At 53.9% G+C, this 17,949-nt stretch overlaps 1 protein-coding gene across 1 annotated transcript in view; it reads right to left on the bottom strand.

Annotated features, from left to right (window-relative positions):
• THBS4 (thrombospondin 4) overlaps nt 1-17,673 on the bottom strand; it is a 52,087-nt gene extending 34,414 nt beyond the window's left edge. Inside the window, exons 1-2 of the mRNA XM_051854066.2 lie at nt 17,427-17,673; nt 13,949-14,152 (exon numbers count right to left, since the gene is read on the bottom strand). Coding sequence (XP_051710026.2) covers nt 13,949-14,152; nt 17,427-17,529 — 307 coding nt within the window. The 5' untranslated portion in view covers nt 17,530-17,673. The remainder of the gene's footprint in view (nt 1-13,948; nt 14,153-17,426) is intronic.
• Nucleotides 17,674-17,949: the final 276 nt, after the last annotated feature.

Below are 17,949 nucleotides of genomic sequence, written 5' to 3'. Positions count from 1 at the left end.
ATTATAAAAACAGATGCAGAGAAAGCATGTGATAAAATACAACACAATTTCATGATGAAAACTCTAAGCAAATTGGGTATATAAAGAACATCCCTTACACAATCAAGGCAATTTATGACAAACCCACAGCCAGCATCCTATTGAATGGGGAAAAGTTGGAAGCATTCCCACTGAGATCCGGTACCTGACAGGGATGCCTACTCTCACCATATCTATTCAATACAGTCCTGGAAGTTTTAGCTAGAGGCAATAGGAAAGAAAAAGAAATCAAAGGAATACAAATTGGGAAGGAAGAAGTCAAACTATCCCTACTTGCAGATGACATGGTTCTATATATAGGGGATCCAAAAGACTCCATTAAGAGACTATTGGAGGCCAGCGCCGTAGCTCAATAGGCTAATCCTCCGCCTTGTGGCGCTGGCACACTGGGTTCTAGTCCCAGTTGGGGCGCCAGATTCTGTCCGGGTTGCCCCTCTTCCAGGCCAGCTCTCTGCTGTGGCCCAGGAGTGCAGTGGAGGATGACCCAAGTCCTTAGGCCCTGCACCCACATGGGAGACCAGGAGAAGCACCTGGCTCCTGGTTTCGGATCAGTGCGATGCGCCGGCCGCAGCATGCCGTCCGCGGCGGCCATTGGAGGGTGAACGAACAGCAAAAGGAAGACCTTTCTCTCTGTCTCTCTCTCTCACTGTCCACTCTGCCTGTCCAAAAAAAAAAAAAAAAAAAAAAAAAAAAAAAAAAAAGAGAGAGAGAGAGACTACTGGAGCTCATAGAAGAGTTTGGTAAAGTCCCAGGATATAAAATCAATACACAAAAATCAACAGCCCTTGTATACACAGACAATGTCACGGCTGAGAAAGAACTTCTAAAATCAATTCCATTCAAAATAGCTACAAAAAAATCAAATACCTTGGAATAAATTTAACCAAGGGTGTCAAAGATCTCTATGATGAGAATTACAAAACATTCAAGTAAGAAATAGAAGATACAAAAAAAAAAAAAAGAAAAAGTTTTCCATGTTAAAGAATATCATCAAAATGTCCATTCTTTAAAAGCAATTTACAGATTCAATGCAATACCAATCAAAATACCAAAGACATTCTTCTCAGATCTAGAAAAAATGATGCCATATGGAGGCACAAGAAACCTTGAATAGCTAAAGGAATCTTATACAACAATAACACAACCAGAGGCATCACAATACCAGATTTCAAGACATAATACAGGCCAGCGCTGTGGCTCACTAGGCTAATCCTCTGCCTACAGCGCTGGTACCCCAGGTTCTAGTCCCGGTTGGGGTGCCAGGTTCTGTCCCGGTTGCTCCTCTTCCAGTCCAGCTCTCTGCTGTGGCCTGGGAAGGCAGTGGAGGATGGCCCAAGTCCTTGGGCCCAGCACCTGTGTGGGACACTAGGAGAAAGCTCCTGGCTTCGGATCGGCGCAGTGTGCCAGCCATGGCGGCCGTTTGGCGGGTGAACCAACGGAAGGAAGACCTTTCTCTCTGTCTCTCTAACTGCCTGCCAAAAAAAAAAAAATACCAGACATACTACAAGGCAATTACAATCAAAACAGCCTGGTATTGGTACAAAAATAAATGGACTGACCAATGGAACAGAATATAAACACCAGAAATCGATCCAAACATCTACAACCAACTTATATATATGATCAAGGAGCTAAAACCAATTCCTGGATCAAGGACAGTCTATTCAACAAATGGTGCTGGGAAAACTGGATTTTCACAGGCAGAAGTATGAAGCAAGACCCCCACCTTACACAAAAATCCACTCAACACAGATTAAAGATCTAAATCTATGACTTGACAGCTTAAAATTATTAGAGAACATTGGGGAAACCCTGCAAGACATTGGCACAGGCAAAGAGTTCTTGGAAAAGACCCCAGAGCCACAGGCAGTCAAAGCCAAAATTAACAAATGGGATTACTTCAAATTGAGAAGTTTCTGTACAGCCAAAGAAATATTCAGGAAAGTGAGGAGGCAACCAACAGAATGGGAGAAATTATTTGCAAACTATGCAATGATAAAGGATTAATAGCCAGAATCTACAAAGAGATCAAGAAATGCCACAACAACAGAACAACCCACCCAGTTAAGAAATGGGCCAAGGACTTAAACACTTTTCAAAAGAGGAAATCCAAATGGCCAACAGACACATGAAAAAATGTTTAGGATCATTAGCCATCAGGGAAATGTAAATCAAAACCACAATGAGGTTTCGCCTACCCCAGTTAGAATGGTTTTCATACAGAAATCAACAAAAAACAAATGCTGGTGAAGATATGGGGGAAAGGTTAGCCTAATCCGCTGCTGGTGAAACGCAAACTGGTAAAGCCACTATGGAAGACAGTATGGAGATACATCAGAAATCTGAATATAGACCTACCATATGACCCAGCCATCCCACTCCTGGGAGTTTACCTAAGAGAAATGAAATCAGTAAACAAAACAGCTATCTGAACCTCCATGTTTATTGCAGCTCAAATCACAATAGCTAAGACATGGAATCAACTTAAATGCCCATCAACCGAATACTACATAAATAAATTGTGGAATATGTACACCATAGAGTACCGCACAGCGGTAAAAAAAAAAAAAAATGAAATCCGGTCATTTGCAACTAAATGGATGAATCTGGAAAACATCATACTTAGTGAAAATGGACAAATATCCTATATTCTCCCTGATCTATGATAACTAATAGGGCACCTAAAATGAAGTCCGTAGAAGTGAAACGACACTTTGAGAAGGGATGACTTAAGCTGCCCTTGTCTTGAATGTCAAGGAACAGTTTTGTTTTATTTATTTCTTCTTCCTTTTTTTTTTTCCTTCATACTCTTTGTTGAACTCTTCACAGAGTTAATCAGTATAAACTCAATAGAAAATAGATCTCAGTAAAAAATCAGAGGGGGAATAAGAGAGAGAGGAGCAAGTTTGTAACTGTACAGCTATACAGTCCTGCATACATTCCTTCAGAGCTACTTCTAAGGGTACAGTTTAAAAACTTGTCATGGGACTCCAAATCCCATTAAACTTGGTGGTAAAAATGCCATCTTAATTGTTAAAATGATCATATTAGGTGTTAAAGTGAACATATAGATAGGATTAAGTGTTAACAAGATCATATAAATAGGATCAAGTGCCTCATAATAATACTTAGAATTAAAAAGGAGACAATGTTTCAACATGGGAAGCAGTCCGCACAGCAGACTTACAGAATGCCATTCACTTTAAGTAACACTCTGACCTCAGAAGCAGCCCTTAAGTCTTCCTGGTCTGGCTGAAAAGCCCATGAAAGCATTCCAGGCATGGAAAGCCAAGACACTGTGGAAAACATTATTCTACATGAAGGATCTCTGTGAGTAAGACCCTGGTGGAAAGGAGGGGCTATCAAAAAAGAAGGTACTTGGCCGGCACCGCGGCTCACTAGGCTAATCCTCCGCCTGTGGCACTGGCACACGGGGTTCTAGTCCTGGTGGGGGCACCGGTTCTGTCCCGGTTGCTCCTCTTCCCGTCCAGCTCTCTGCTGTGGCCTAGGAAGGCAGTGGAGGATGGCCCAAGTGCTTGGGCCCCTGCACCTGTATGGGAGACCAGGAGGGGGCACCTGGCTCCTGACTTCGGATTGGTGCAGCGCGCCGTCGGGGGTGAACCAATGGAAGGAAGACCTTTCTGTCTGTCTCTCTCTCTCACTGTCTAACTCTGCCTGTCAAAAAAATGTACTTTTCTCTGAAGGGAGGAGAGAACTTCCACTTTGCTTATGGCCTTGTTCAAATACAAAACCAAAGTACAGAGTTTGTGTACTCAAAAGACTCCCATAGCCTTGGCAGCGCATGTCACGAGCCTCAGGTGATCACTGACGTCATACATAAGAGTGTCAATTGTTAAATTAACAACAGGAGTCACGGTGTACTAACTCCCCATGCAGGACCTCTGTCTTCAATGAGTTGTATTGAGACTTAGCTGTAAAACCAGTTCTCAGTTTTTTTTGTGTGTGTATATATGTGTGTGTGTGTAAACTGTTGAAATCTTTACTTAATATAGAGTTGTCTTCTGTGTACAAGATTAATTGAAAATGAATCTTAATGGAGAATGGGACTCGTAAGGCGAGAGGGAGGAGGAGGAGGGGTCAGAGTGTGGGTGCGAGGGCTGGTATGGTGGGAAGAATAACAATATTCCTGAAGTTGGACTTATGAAATTTGTATCCCTTAAAACATAAATAAGTAAATAAAAACACACGTGCGGCTGTCCACAGAAGGATCCGGAGGGAGCGCCCTGCCTGGCTGCCCAGTGCTGTTCTTTGCAGGTCATCAGCTCACACATCTTTCTAAGCTCAAATAATAAAAACTTAGACAATTTAAACATTCAAGTTTTTAGCACTTGCTTTTTGCTCCATTACTGTCCTAGATATATCAGGCCCTAAGCGGACAGACAGCTGGTCACAGAGGCTGACCCTCTGTGAGCGGAGCTTAGCAGCTGAGGTTTGCTACAAAGACCAGAGTACTTTGTTTCCAAGGTCTTAGCAAGGCTTCCAACAGCACGCCCAGGTCTAAGTACAGGCACAGCTCCTGCACCCAGCTCGGCTCTGAGAACAGAATGGGAGCAAGGCTGGAGAGGGTGGCAGGTGGTTCTGGATGACTGAGGGGTGAACACGGGGCCACAGTGACGTGGCTCAGAGCCTTAGACACACAGTGAGCCCCTGGCCCAGAAAGGCCACTCCCAGGACCTGAAATTAACGGAATTTTGAAAAAGGGAACGCTCCAAGATATATGGGTAGTCAAAATTTCAGAAATATTATAATACACAGTTGGCATCACATGTACGTCTACAAGGGCAGGGCTGGCTGTTTCAATTAGAGTATAATGATAAAATGGAATTCTATGGAATAGTTGCATATTAAAAGCACAGAAAGATAGTTGTGGTATTTTAAGAGGGGAAAAAAGGTTACAACTCAGAAACCCAAGTGTCAAGAAAATGTGTCAGGGCCGGCACCGCAGCTCAATAGGCTAATCCTCCGCCTGCGGCACCGGCACACCAGGTTCTAGTCCCGGTCGGGGTTGCCCCTCTTCCAGGCCAGCTCTCTGCTGTGGCCAGGGAGTGCAGTGGAGGATGGCCCAAGTGCTTGGGCCCTGCACCCCGTGGGAGACCAGGAGAAGCACCTGGCTCCGGGCTTCAGATCAGCGCGGTGTGCCGGCCGTAGCAGCCATTGCGGGGTGAACCAACGGAAAAGGCAGACCTTTCTCTCTCTCACTGTCCACTCTGCCTGTCAAAAAAAAAAAAAAAAAAAAAAGAAAGAAAGAAAGAAAAAAGAAAAAATGTGTCAGCATTCACAGTCATTTTCTGAGCGCTTGCATGATGTGTGTTGTTTTCTTCTGTGCAGCTTTATCGTCTAACTTTTCTAATAATAAAAAAGAATCTCATCTCATATACAAAAGGAGGACAGGAAACGCATCACACATGCGCCGTCTTCTGTCGCTCTGTGTCATCTGTGGCAAGGGACTGAGACCTCGCTGCTTCACTCTTCCGCGGAGTGTGAATGCTGACCTGCTGACCACGAATACCTGTTTACGTTGTGGTCCTGCCAAAGGCAGCAGCCACTGCTCGGAACCCTTCAGGACAGATTTCAAGGTTTTCTCCACTCTCTAGGTTCTTTCCCTTTAACCATGGTGCGGAACGAGCCAGTTGGCCGCAGGCGCTGTGGGGTAGACGGATGCTGGGAGGAGCCAGACAGGAGACCTCTGGCTATGTGGCCGCTACCACGTTGCACTAGAGAAGGGCACTGGAAAGGCCTGGCAAGGCAGACCGACGGCTAGACAGACTTTCCGGGACCGCAGCGTGGTACCGAGTTTCCTGGAATACAGCTCAGGCAGGACCGACATCCACACAGCACACAGAGGAAGAAAGTAGCTGGCGAAGGCAAAGTGCCTCCAAGGAGAAGCTCCTTCACGTCTGAGCCCGCTATGGCAGCCTCCTTACCCTTCCATCCTGTTCTAACTGTCCAGAATTTACCACCGCAGCCGTGTGGCCGCAGGCATCTCTAGTAACCACGGAGAAACTGAGCCCGCTTTAAGAACTCACGCTACTTGCACACTTAGCACAGCTGTGCAACTGCCAGGGGCTGTGACAGGCCAACAAAGACACCACGTGGCCCCCCAGCTGGAACCCGGCCACGCAGGGGTCCCAGTGCCTCCTCGCTCCTGTCACAGCCGCTGCCTCTGCTCCCTGCATCGGGACCTTACGAAGACACACACAGCGGCTTGAACCACGTACTCTCGACTCTGCTCCAAAAACGAAGGTTCTGTAAAACTCAAGGGAAACCTATTTTCCCGGGCACCAGGCCTGCTTTCAGCTAGGCCTTGGCAGGGCACGTGGCCAGGCTTTGTTTTCACAACTGCAGAGCCGAGTGTCAGCTCATGAACCGGAGAACACCCCCTAGAACAGACGCACGTCAAATGCCGTGAGCACAAACGTCCAACACACACTTAAATGACGCGTGTGAAGCTTTGCCTTTAGAAAATAAAATTCACAGCGCAGTGCTCAGCGTCTTAGTCCAGGGAGCAAAGCCCGGTGTCGCGTTCACGCTCGCATTTAAGGGGACCCTGCGCTTCTGCCTTGCTTCTTGGTGCAAGGCAACACCCAAGACCTGCATGCTGCTGGATCCTGTGACGGTAGCCAGAGGGAATTAAAGGCAGCGTCAAGGGACGGCCATGCCCACGGGGCCCGCTGGCAGTCAGTCCCCAGTGCTCGACACCGGCCACCCTTCGCTCTGACCCGGGAAGTCCACGTGCCAGCGCGTGCCACGCTTTCTCTTCTCCTTTCTAGTGCCGACTCCCGATGCCCGCGCCTCATCCTTGGTTTCTCTCACAGCGCCCAGACGAGCCCGGCAGCCACACAGGAGGGGGCTCAGGACACGGGCTACGTCCCCACGGTCAGACCCGCCGCAAGCAGCTGCCCACTGTGACCCCAGGGTCCTCGGTTCCCTGCAAGTTCCCCTGACCGCCTCCAGGGGGCAGCACCAGGGAGAGGGGCAGACAACAGACCTGGTTCCCTCCCTTTCCTAGGCTCACCTCTCCCCCCTCCCCCAACACGCACGCACGCACGCACACGGCCTGGTTTCCGACAGGGCTGGTGCAGAGGGCGGACCATGGCAGATGGAAAGTGGGCCTCCTACAGCACATCCTACCTCCCTGGTCCAGGACTGGCCCCAACCTTGCTGCCACCCTCACTCCCCGCTAGGCTGCCAACTCCAGTTTTCCTGTACACCATCACGCCCAAGTGTAGCACTACAACTACTTGTGGAATTAAAAAAAAGTGTCCGCAAAATACAGCATTGCTGTTTCCACTCTGATTTTTGCCACTCACAATTACATCATCTTGTAAGGCCTGGGGACACTCCGTCCTGGCTCATTCGTATAAATCCTTCTCTAAACTACGAGCCTTGGTGGACTTGACAATCTGCAGCCTGAGTTTCGGCACCATCCACAAGTTCCGTCCGCACCCGCAGTGCCTGGCTGACACTGCAAGCACGCGGGCCGGGGCGGATCCGGTTCCGTCTCGGTGATGCCGGGCAGGGGAAGAACCGGCGAGCCCGGCAGAGGCAGGGTGCACAATTGCCCCCTCACTCCTTGCAGAGCTTCTCCAAGGGCGCGTTCTGAAAAGCGGATGTGGGGCATCAGGAACTGGACGCGACAGGCACGTCACAGTCGTGAAGCCTTGCACCAGCTGTCCACGTTGCAAGGGTGTTCTCGTGCCCGCTGGGGCGAAGGCACGGGGAGGGGTGTTCTCGTGCCCGCTGGGGCGAAGGCACGGGGAGCAGTGAGGCCTGCAATTCTCTACTTTGCTTGGCAAACGGCTTTGCTCTTTGGTGCTTTTCAACACAGGCTGAAAGGCATCCCTGTCAACCTTCCCTCCGCTCTGCACGTAATTGCACACTTGAAAAACCGCCGCCTCGCCATTAACGTCTTCAGTGATGGATCTTCCTGTCTGCTTTTGCTGAGTTATCGTCACACCCTGTGCCCAGGGCCTGGGAAGCCCAGTGCTTTGGAGAGACATGTGAAAAGTCAATCATCCAACAGCTTCGCTCACACAGACTCTGGGAGGCGCCTCTCTGGGATAAATGCAATCTGTCACAAAATTGCGTTATGGTGGCGTGAACAAATATGAGGTTTACAGGATACACATGCATACACACACACACACACACACAGAAGCCAGCCAGTGGAAGGAAACACGGCATCTGCATCACACATCTGCAGAGCCCTTTATGTTTTGAGAAATGAGACTTCTCCTAGCACACAAGTGCGTGGTGGGCGACAAAGCCGAGCGTGTGTGCAGGGCCCCAGGTCGCGTCCAGGACAGCAGGGCAAAGCAATTTCTTACGTGCCCCCGAGCTGTTCTGGCCTCACCAGAATCCCGGGACGTGAGCACCATAAGTCACCCGGTACGTACGTCACTTCACACCCCCCTCCGGTAGCAGCACGGCCCCTCCGAGCACATTTCCAGTAAGCGGGGCCTCGTCACTCTGCAGAGAAACCCAGTGCAGCTTGGACGGCCCCGCGAGGTTTTCCTAACGCGGGGCCAACACCGGCTTCCGCCGTTTCCAGCAGCGGGGCCTCTCCTGCTCCTCGCAGCTACGGGCAGAGGGAGTCTCCCATCTCATGTCTGGCTCTGTATTTCTTCAGGTCGTTTTATTTATTTTTACCTTTTTAAGATTTATTTATCTATTTGAGAGAGAGAGAGAGAAAGAATCTTCCATCTGCTCGCTCATTCCCCAAATGGCTACAACAGCTGGGGCTGGGCCAGGCTGAAGCCAGGAGCTTGGAACTCTACCCAGGTCTCCCACGTGGGGGCAGGGGCCCCAGCACTTGGGCCATGTTCCACTTCCTTCTCACGCACATGATCAGGAAGCTGGATTGGAAGTGGAGCAGCCAGGACTTGAACCGGTACCCATATGGGATGCCAGCGTCACAGCTGGCGGCTTAACCTGCTGTTTCACAACACGGGCCCCTTCTACTTCCTGAGCTGGAGGTGATAAAAACTGGGTCCCAATGGGTGCTACCGCGGTGACTCTCCCGAAGGTAGACTCTGCCTTGACTGTGCCCTGTGAAACGTGTCCAGGACCGGCCACAGCGGGACAGCCAGGACACAGCAGGACAATCGGCTCCCTTCAGCTGGCCGCGAGCCTGGGGACGAAATGCAGACTGGGGAGCCCGTGTGCAGCGGCCACTTCACAGGGTCTGTTCGCTCCCTCGCGCTCAGCCCGCGGCCGAGGGCATCCATGACACACAGGGAATCTCACACCTCCCAAGCTCTGTGCATGTGCCGTGCCCTTTGTACGCCTCGATCCTGAATTAACGTTCATTTTCATCCCATCTCGTGTGGCTGACTGCAGCCTCTTGGGCCAATGGCAGGGCCCCCTACGTATGAGCGAGGACGACCAAACGTCCAGCTCTCTCGGCTCCGTGTCAGCCTCAGACACTGTGAAATCCGGCCCTCACTCTGTCACCGACACGGCGACCGGCGCCAGGCCCACCCCGGAGCCTCCCGAGAGCCTGCTGGCTCCCCACGTGTTCAGAAAGGTCACGAGTGACTCTTAAGTTCTTCTCTGCAGCGACATACATTATGAGCACGGCATTTTTTTGATCTATCAGCTTAGAAACCTGACTGGGAAAGAGAAGCCTGGTGGGATTTATTCTTAATGAACCCATTCAAAAAGTCCCTGATTTCTTTTCCAGGCAAGCCTCAAACACAGAAATAACCACACAACTCTGCAGAAGGTTACTAGCCTGAGGTTTTTAGAATCCACCGTCTCCTTCTTTGTAAGAATGGAAACACTGTGCGTCCGCGAGACCTCCGCGTTTTCCCCGATTTCTAAACCCGCTGGCACTCTCTCTGCTGCGAACTTCTCAGTCGGAGGCACTAGGCCTGGGCCACCAACCCCTCCAGGGAGCTCAGCGGCTTCTCTGCCGTCGCCTCGTCGGGCTCGGGTTCTGGTTTTCTTGGTGCTGGGAAGAACACTGCCCTCGGCGAGACAGAAACCAGAGAGCCGGCTGCTCCCTCGGCTGGGAGCCCTGTGTCCCCCGCCCCAGGCAGGGCCTCTCCTCCCTCGTTCAACATGGGCAGAAAGCATCCCTTGTGTTATCTTACGCGTGACGCACTCACTCTGACTCAATCGGGTTTACGGTTTTCTGTCCTCATCGTCAGTTTTGTGTCCACTTCGCAGATTCTTTCCATCCTCTGCATGTGACCACTTTGAAACCGAGTCCACTCCAGGGCATCTCCACCATTGCCATAGGGCAACGGAGGCCAAACCAGGCACACAGTCCTGGTGCATTCTTTTTTTTTTTAAAGATTTTATTTATTTGAAAGACAGAGTTACAGAGAGAGGTAGAGACAGAGAGAGAGGTCTTCCATCTGCTGGTTCACTCTCCAGATGGCTGCAACAGCCAGAGCTGCGCCAGGCTGAAGCCAGCAGCTTCTTCCAGGTCTCCCATGTGGGTAGCAGGGGCCCAAGCACTTGGGCCACCTTCTGCTGCTCTCCCAGGCCACAGCAGGAAGGGGAGCAGCCAGGACGCGAACCAGCACATGTATGCGATGCCAGAGACTCCGGCAGTGGCCTCATCTGCTATGCCAAGCACTGGCCCCCGTATTTTTAATTTTTAAACTCTCTCATCGCTCTTAAGTCACCTTTCTTGTTAGTCTGTAGGTCTCAGCATCACTACCGTGATCGCTCTGACATCTCCTGGCCTCAGGCTAAGGAGCTGAACTCTACTGCCATTCCAGAAAAGTCTTGGGGTTTCCTTATTCCCACAGTGCCAAGCATTGCTGTTGTGACACCAAAAGCAGACCAGAGAGGCAGTTCCAGCCGTCTTTTCTGAGGGTGCAGCTGTCCAGGAGGCAAGACGAGCTCCAGCAGTTGTCCGTCTGTCATCTCGCAGTCCGTCACCTGTCAGTCCAACGCCTCCCCACCAGCACATCATCTATCAGTCTCAGACGACCTAAGAACCTCTCAGTTTTGAACGCCACGCTCCCCAGAAGTTACTGTGCCCGACCTAACTCAGCTCTTCAGATGGACCTGTGAGGGAGCTACTGTCCGTTTCAGACGTGGTCAGCTTGGGCTAGCACAGCTTCAGAGATGGATTCCTGGGGACACAACTGGTGAGATTCTTAGCTGTGGCTTGAACTCGGGACACGACCTGGAAAGCTTGATCTATACCAGGCACTGGAGAGCATCAGCTGTAAATCCATCCGTTCGGCTGCTCTCTCTGCCACGTGTCCATCAAGGCAATGCCAATTGCGTTCACAATCTGGCAGATCGTTCCTACCAAACCTGTCACCTGTATTCTCCTGTATCCTCGTCCAAAGGTTTGTCAACGTTCATTAACATTGAGCACCTAGCGTGTGCCAGGTTCTGTGTAATCCCAGGGCTCCTACCACTGTTTCTCTCCTCGTTAGCAAACCCGTCTCCTGTCCCAGCCTCCATCTACCCCGTTCTATGTGCTCATGGACCATGTCCGTGTACCAGACAACCCATCAGATGCTGTGGCAGGCACTTCCTAAGTCAGGGGACACAGCCCCTGCCCTGGGAGCTCACAGTCGACAGGAGAGATGACCCAGCAGTCAACAAGGACAAGGAAACCGAGATTAGTACTTCCCCCAGGAAGCACAGAGACAGACCAAGAAAACATCGCTGGGATTTGGAGATGGGTCTCGGATGTGTAGGATTCTGGTATCAGAAGACAGCACAGGACACGCAGGGAGGGAGCAGAGGGCGGGAGCCGCAGGTGACAGGATGGTCAGCATCAGTGAGTCCACCCAGCGGAGGCCCGGGCCACCCAGCGGCTCAGAACGAGGAAACCACGGGAAAAGCTGGGTGGGGATCATGCAGGGGAAGCCCTGAAGGCCGGGCTGGGGCACCTGCACACCAGGTGGGCTTAACTCTGCCCAAACGTGGGCAGCAATGAACATCATGCTTCATGCCCGTGGGTAGCATAGCGAGAGAGGATGACAGAGGAGGCAGAGAGCTCAGTGGAAACCTCGCTCTGTGCCATTGTTGGTAGCTACCGTTGAGTCTGAGGAGCTTGGGTGGGGCCCGGGTGACCAGGTCCTCTCTGCTCCGCCCCTCACCCCCCATGGACCGTCACAACCCGAAGGAAGTGTTCTATTTCGGGTGTTGTCAGTCAGCAGAGACACAGCTGGATCACCTGGGTTTCTGTTAGTTTTCCATGAAGATCAACAGAGGCAGCCATGGGCTGAGCCTTGGCCAGTTGATGGACATCTGGAGCTGGCTGCCCAAGAAGGTAATTCTGGAATGTGTTGTCCATGTATGGTCTGGCTAGGGTGGCCACCAGTGTACACCTCGGAGAGGCACAGCCATCTTGGATCCCACAGACCCAGCGACTTTCTCAGCTGTTCTGTCAGACTGGGCTGCTGCCCCCAGGGACAGCAAATCCTTGTGCTCTTCCCGTGGCTCCAGGAAAGCAACCTCCACGCCATGTTTGTCAGACTCCCCCTTTCCTATACTGTTTTCTGAGACTCCCTGTGGCTGGGTTGGTCCAGGTCCCTTCTTCCCCACACTGACAGCCCTCGCCTTCTCATACGGGTGGGGGTGGGGTGGGGTTCACCCTCTTCTCCAGAGCCCCCCAGCAGCTGCATTCACAGCTGACCCGGGTTCCTGGCGAGACCGCAGAGGCAATGTGCCCACGCCACCCCGCGCCCAGCCACCTGCCACTCCTCTCGTGTCTCTCTCGCCCCTGGAGAGTAAGCTGAGCGCGTGGCGGCGACGGCAGCCTCTTCCTCCATTTCCGGGCAGGGGCTTCCACCCTGGCCAGGTTAGAGACGCAGGGCGAGGTGCAGCAAGGGCGCAACACTAGGAGTGGACCTCCCCCCAAGCAGTGGCCGCGCAGAGACCAGCACCTCCCACGCAGGGAGCAGAGTTCAGCGAGGCCTGCCGGGCTGCGGAGGAAGGCTAAGGAGAGCGCACGCGAATGGCTGGGCTGCTGGGAGGTGCCGAGGCACCTGCCGACCAAGTACCCAGCTCCCCCGATTGTGCAGCCCAGGGGGCAAGGTAGGAGGAAGGAGGGAGGATGTTTGAGGCTGACCTACGCAATGGCCAGAGCCCCACTTCTCTTGCTTTGAGCCCTGTGGCCCTTTGAAGGGTGCGGCTCGCCTCTCAGCTCCGAACGCCTGCAGCCAGCGCTCGATTCGCGGAGCCTGAGGCGCTGCAGACGGTGGTCGACTCTGTAGAGCAAACCCGGATGAGCAGGCGACCCCGCCGGGAGGACTGGCCCTACAGTTCCACTCACTGCGCGAGCAGACCCACGGCTGTCACATTTCCTGACAAACAGCGACAGGTGTGTACCTGGGGCACCGGGGGACGCAATGAAAAAGGGGTGACCTTTTGTCTCCAGGTCATTTCTCAGTGCTGACTGTAACTCATTGTGACACAAACGGCCGCTAGCACGGGGCTCAGCCAGGTGACGTGTGTGAGCTGGCACAAGTCGGTGCCCAGAGACCTGTTCTTTCTGCTCTCCTGGGGGAGGCACATTCTGTCCATCAAACCAGAAGGACAGGAGACAGCTTGCTCTCTCCGCCATGCACGCACGCAAGGCAAAGGCAGCAGGCGGGCCCTCACTGTGGACATGGCCTGCAGAGCCGTGAGAGACCACTGTCTGTTAGCAAAACTGCCCATCTGCCGTGCTGGTCAGAGCAGCCCGAGCTCACCAAGGCAACGGCCGCGTAGGACGATCAGAGAGGCATCTGGGCCAGGAGCGCGGCTCTACAGGCAAACGCACACCAGGAACAATTTGGTATTGCAACCTGCAGCCGGCAGGGGCTGAGAATAAGACTGTACCAGGAGACCGCCTTACGGAAAAGCACCCCTGAACCCTGCAACAGGAAAGGAGGATTTGGGCAAAGACGCCCTCTGCACACTCGCTTACCTTTGTTTAAGCGTCCCATCACGGTGAACTCAAAGTACCTGCTGTTGTCGGCTGTGGAGTAGAGGCCGAAGATGGGGGCGGAGCTCTTGGTCTGCAGCTTGAAGGTGGACAGGACGTAGAGGTCGTGCAGGGCAGGGTCGGCCAGCAGCGGCTGCAGGACCCCGGGGCTCAGCCTCTCGCCCGAGGGCGGCAGGAGGTCAAAGACTGCAGAGAACAGGAGGGGTGGTCAGCGCCAAGACTTAGCTTTTGGGAAGACACACTCGCTCTTTTCTTGACAAAGTCTACAAAGTCGTGGGAGCTAAGCCTGCCATCGTTTTTCCACACTGCCAGGTCCCCAGACGGCTGGACTTGGGTGCTGGGGACAGCCCTTAGGAAAAGACGACACTGGCAAAGAAAATGGGACTGGGCTCAAAGAACGGCTCTGAAGAAGCCCGCCAGGCGAAGTAGGAGCGGCTTAAAGAAACGGGGGACAGGTGGGGGCTGGTTCAAGTCTCAGCTAAGAAACGGGGGACAGGTGCGTGCCAGTTCACGTCCAGCTGCTCCACTTCCTGTCCTGCTACCTGCCAGTGTGCCTGGGAAGGCAGTGGAAGACGACCAAGTGCTTGGGTTCCTGACACTCATGTGGGAGATGAGGACGGAGCTCCTGGCTCCGGCCTGGCCAGGTCCCGGCTCTCGCTGGCACAGTGGATGGAAGACTGCGCTCTCACACTCCCTCGCTCTCTCTCTCTCTCTCTCTCTCTGTCTCACTCTGCCTTACAAATAAATCAATTTTAAAAATAAAGTAACATCTGGCCGGCGCCGTGGCTCAATAGGCTAATCCTCTGCCTTGCGGCGCTGGCACACAAGGTTCTAGTCCCGGTCGGGGCGCCGGATTCTGTCCCGGTTGCCCCTCTTCCAGGCCAGCTCTCTGCTGTGGCCCGGGAGTGCAGTGGAGGATGGCCCAAGTGCTTGGGCCCTGCACCCCATGGGAGACCAGGAGAAGCACCTGGCTCCTGCCATCGGATCAGCGCGGTGCGCCGGCTGCAGCGCGGCGGCCATTGGAGGGTGAACCAACGGCAAAAGGAAGACCTTTCTCTCTGTCTCTCTCTCACTGTCCACTCTGCCTGTCAAAAATAAATAAATAAATAAAGTAACATCTTTGCTGTCAAATTGGGCAAACAGAGAGCACCCCGTGTTGCTGAGGGTCCAGGACTCAGGCCATCTTACACGCTGCTCGGCACGACTTCAACTGGGATAAACATTCTGAAGGCAGTTTCAACAGCAGTACCAGAGGCCCCAAAACACACCTGCCTTTCCATCCAAAAATTCCACTTAGGGGGATTTACCCTCAGAAAATAACGACCAACACGGTCAGCGACTCAGGGCCAGGCTTTATCTGCCACCAGTGGTCATTGTAGAATTACTGTTTTAGAAGGAACCAGGTGGAGAGCTGATTGTTTTGAGGAGGTGGGAAACACGGCACTCTTTTGCCCTAACATTGGACTAGGAAAACAGACCTCAGAAAGGAAGGGGGTAACGCGAGCGTGAAGGCTGCGTAGCGCCGAGCCAGCCACACCACGGCCCTGCACGCTCAGTGCTAACCTCACCACATCCAAACCCTGCCAACAACTTCAAGGCCCCCCGTTACACCTCATCCCTCCCTGAAGGGGGACACTGTCTGAAACGCAGCTGAGTACTTGCTGTGAGAAGCTGCGCCTCCCGCCCACTCCAAGGATGGACTCAGACTGAGGGAGGGCAGAGAAGGCCAGGGTGCGGGTGGGCCAGCACGGCCCGCATGGTTTATCCCCTAGCACGCAGGTCCCTCCCCCGGTCCTCACTGGCTGAGTAGCTAGCGGGCTAGCGGGCTGCAATGTTCCTGGCATCCGCTTCAGCTGTGCTGGCCACCAACCTCCTCTTCAGGTACACAGAGCCTACCCTGACAATGAGCTAGATGTTACTTCTCCCACTTACAGGTAAGGCAAGGTGTTCACGCCGTATTGCATTTAAAAGGATGGTCACACTACACATATGACACAATCCCGTTTGAACTACATGTTTGCAAAGAGCAAGACTTGAAAGACACAACATGTGAACAGTAATGGAGGCAGTCTCTGCATTGGAGAACTGCAGGCTTTGTGTGTGTGTGTGTGTATGTGTGCACCTGCTGCTTGCGTGGACTGTGAAAGCCCACCAGTGACCTCAGGCGACATGGCTGTGTGGTTCGTCGGCTCTATCCGCCTCTCCCTCAGCAGGCAAGCTGGCGATAGTTAGCAGTGAGCGCAGGGAGAATTATGAAAAGGAAATGAGACGCTAGCATTTTTTCTGTTAAGGTTATTACATTGTAGTGGAAGCGCCAGGGTCTGAGCCCGACCCTCCGTGCTGGAGGAGAAATGCTGTCACGGGCGAGGGGGCGTGTGAATCAGCCACAGAGGAATTCAAGACCAGCAGCACAGGCAGAGCGAAGGGCAAGCAGCCAGTGATGCCGGTGAGCCAAGACTGCTGGCTCCGTAAGACAGTGAAAGAATCCATCAGAACCGGATTTCAGACCACGCACGTCAGCCAGGTCATTCAGGTGTCCTGCCTGGGTTCCGGTCCCCATAAAACACCCCGATCTACGCAAGGAGAGACGCAAGCCATGAAGGTGTGTGTCCAGAGCTGGAGACATTCTCCAACTCCAGCTGCTATGCCCGCCCAGTGACCTCTGCCCCAGGCAGACAGCCCACCGTGACAACACGGGTTCTCTCCCACCTTCCCGGAAGAACCCGGCTCGGGGCATCCCACACACTCGGGCACCTCCAACAGTTCTACCCAGGCTGGGAGCTAGCAGGACAGGATCCTCAGAGACCACTACATTGCCTAGGTTGGAATCCAAGCGAGTTATTTGGTAAAACGCCCAGTGCAGTGGGGCCTGCTGCCCCGGGAGCCCTGCATTCTGTGCGCGGGGCCGAAGGACTCCCCTCCCCTCTTACCGGAGGTCTGCTTCCCCCAGCCGGTAATAAATCCCCCAGGCCACCCCTGCACTGCCAGGGCCCGCCCGGCGATCCCTTCCTTGTTAAATCCCTTCTTCCCTCCTTTTGGTCGTCACAGAAAATGCTACCTCCCCCGAGTGCCTTCTGATTATTTTCAGCTGTTTCTGTCTAGGCTTATCCAGGTGATCTTTCCAAACTATTTATCGAATTTCTACCTTTTCATAGAAAAAGGCCCATCTCTGTCCTATTTTTCTCAGGAGCAGCCAGAATGTCCGACAGCACCGCTCCGCCCCGGGGCAGGACGGAGGGGACAGGGGACGCGCCCCACATAGACCTCGGACGTCACTCCACGCCGGCCACAAGCTCAAGGGCTGGGACGTGAACCCCGCAACTTTGCGTGGGCTCCGAATACGGTTAGCACCAGCAAGGGAACGGGTCTCATCACCGGACCTTCGGATTTCAGCGCTCGCGAGTGCCCGCAGGGGCTGGGCGAGGTCGCGGCGCGCCGCCCCCGCTCTCGTGGGACTTACCCTGCGGGGTGGCCTGGGCGCCGGCCCCCGGCCAAGGCTGCAGGGCCAGGTGCAGCAGGGCCAGGTGTAGCGGCAGCAGGGCGGCTCCGCGCGGGGCGCGCATGTCGGCTCTGGGCGCCGGCGCGCTGGGACCCCTCCGGGCGGTGCGGACGCTGTGGGCGGCGGGGCGCGCGCGGGGCCGGGGCGCAGCTGGCGGCGCTGCCGTCGGGGAGTCCGGCGGTGCGCAGAGCGGAGCGCTGGCGGCTGGGCCGGGCCGCGGCGCCCGGCGCTTTATGGTCTGCGGCGCGCGGGGGAGGGCCGAGGCCGGGGCGGCCCCCTTGGCCGGAATCCCCTCTGGCCGAAAGGGTGGGGGCGGCCCGGGTAGGCCCCGCCGGGCAGGAGGTGGGGAGGGCCGGGCCGCAGGCGCGCTGCGGATGGCGGGCGGACGCGGAGGAAGGTGGCTCCGGTGCCCGCGGGTCCCGGTGCCCCTGCCGGCTTCCGCCGCCGCCGGAGCACCGTAAGGGGTCTCTCCGGTGTCTTTAAG

Source organism: Oryctolagus cuniculus, chromosome 14 (genome assembly GCF_964237555.1).
Source record: "Oryctolagus cuniculus chromosome 14, mOryCun1.1, whole genome shotgun sequence".
NCBI classification, from domain to species: domain Eukaryota; kingdom Metazoa; phylum Chordata; class Mammalia; order Lagomorpha; family Leporidae; genus Oryctolagus; species Oryctolagus cuniculus.
This window is presented reverse-complemented; position numbering and strand designations above follow the sequence as displayed.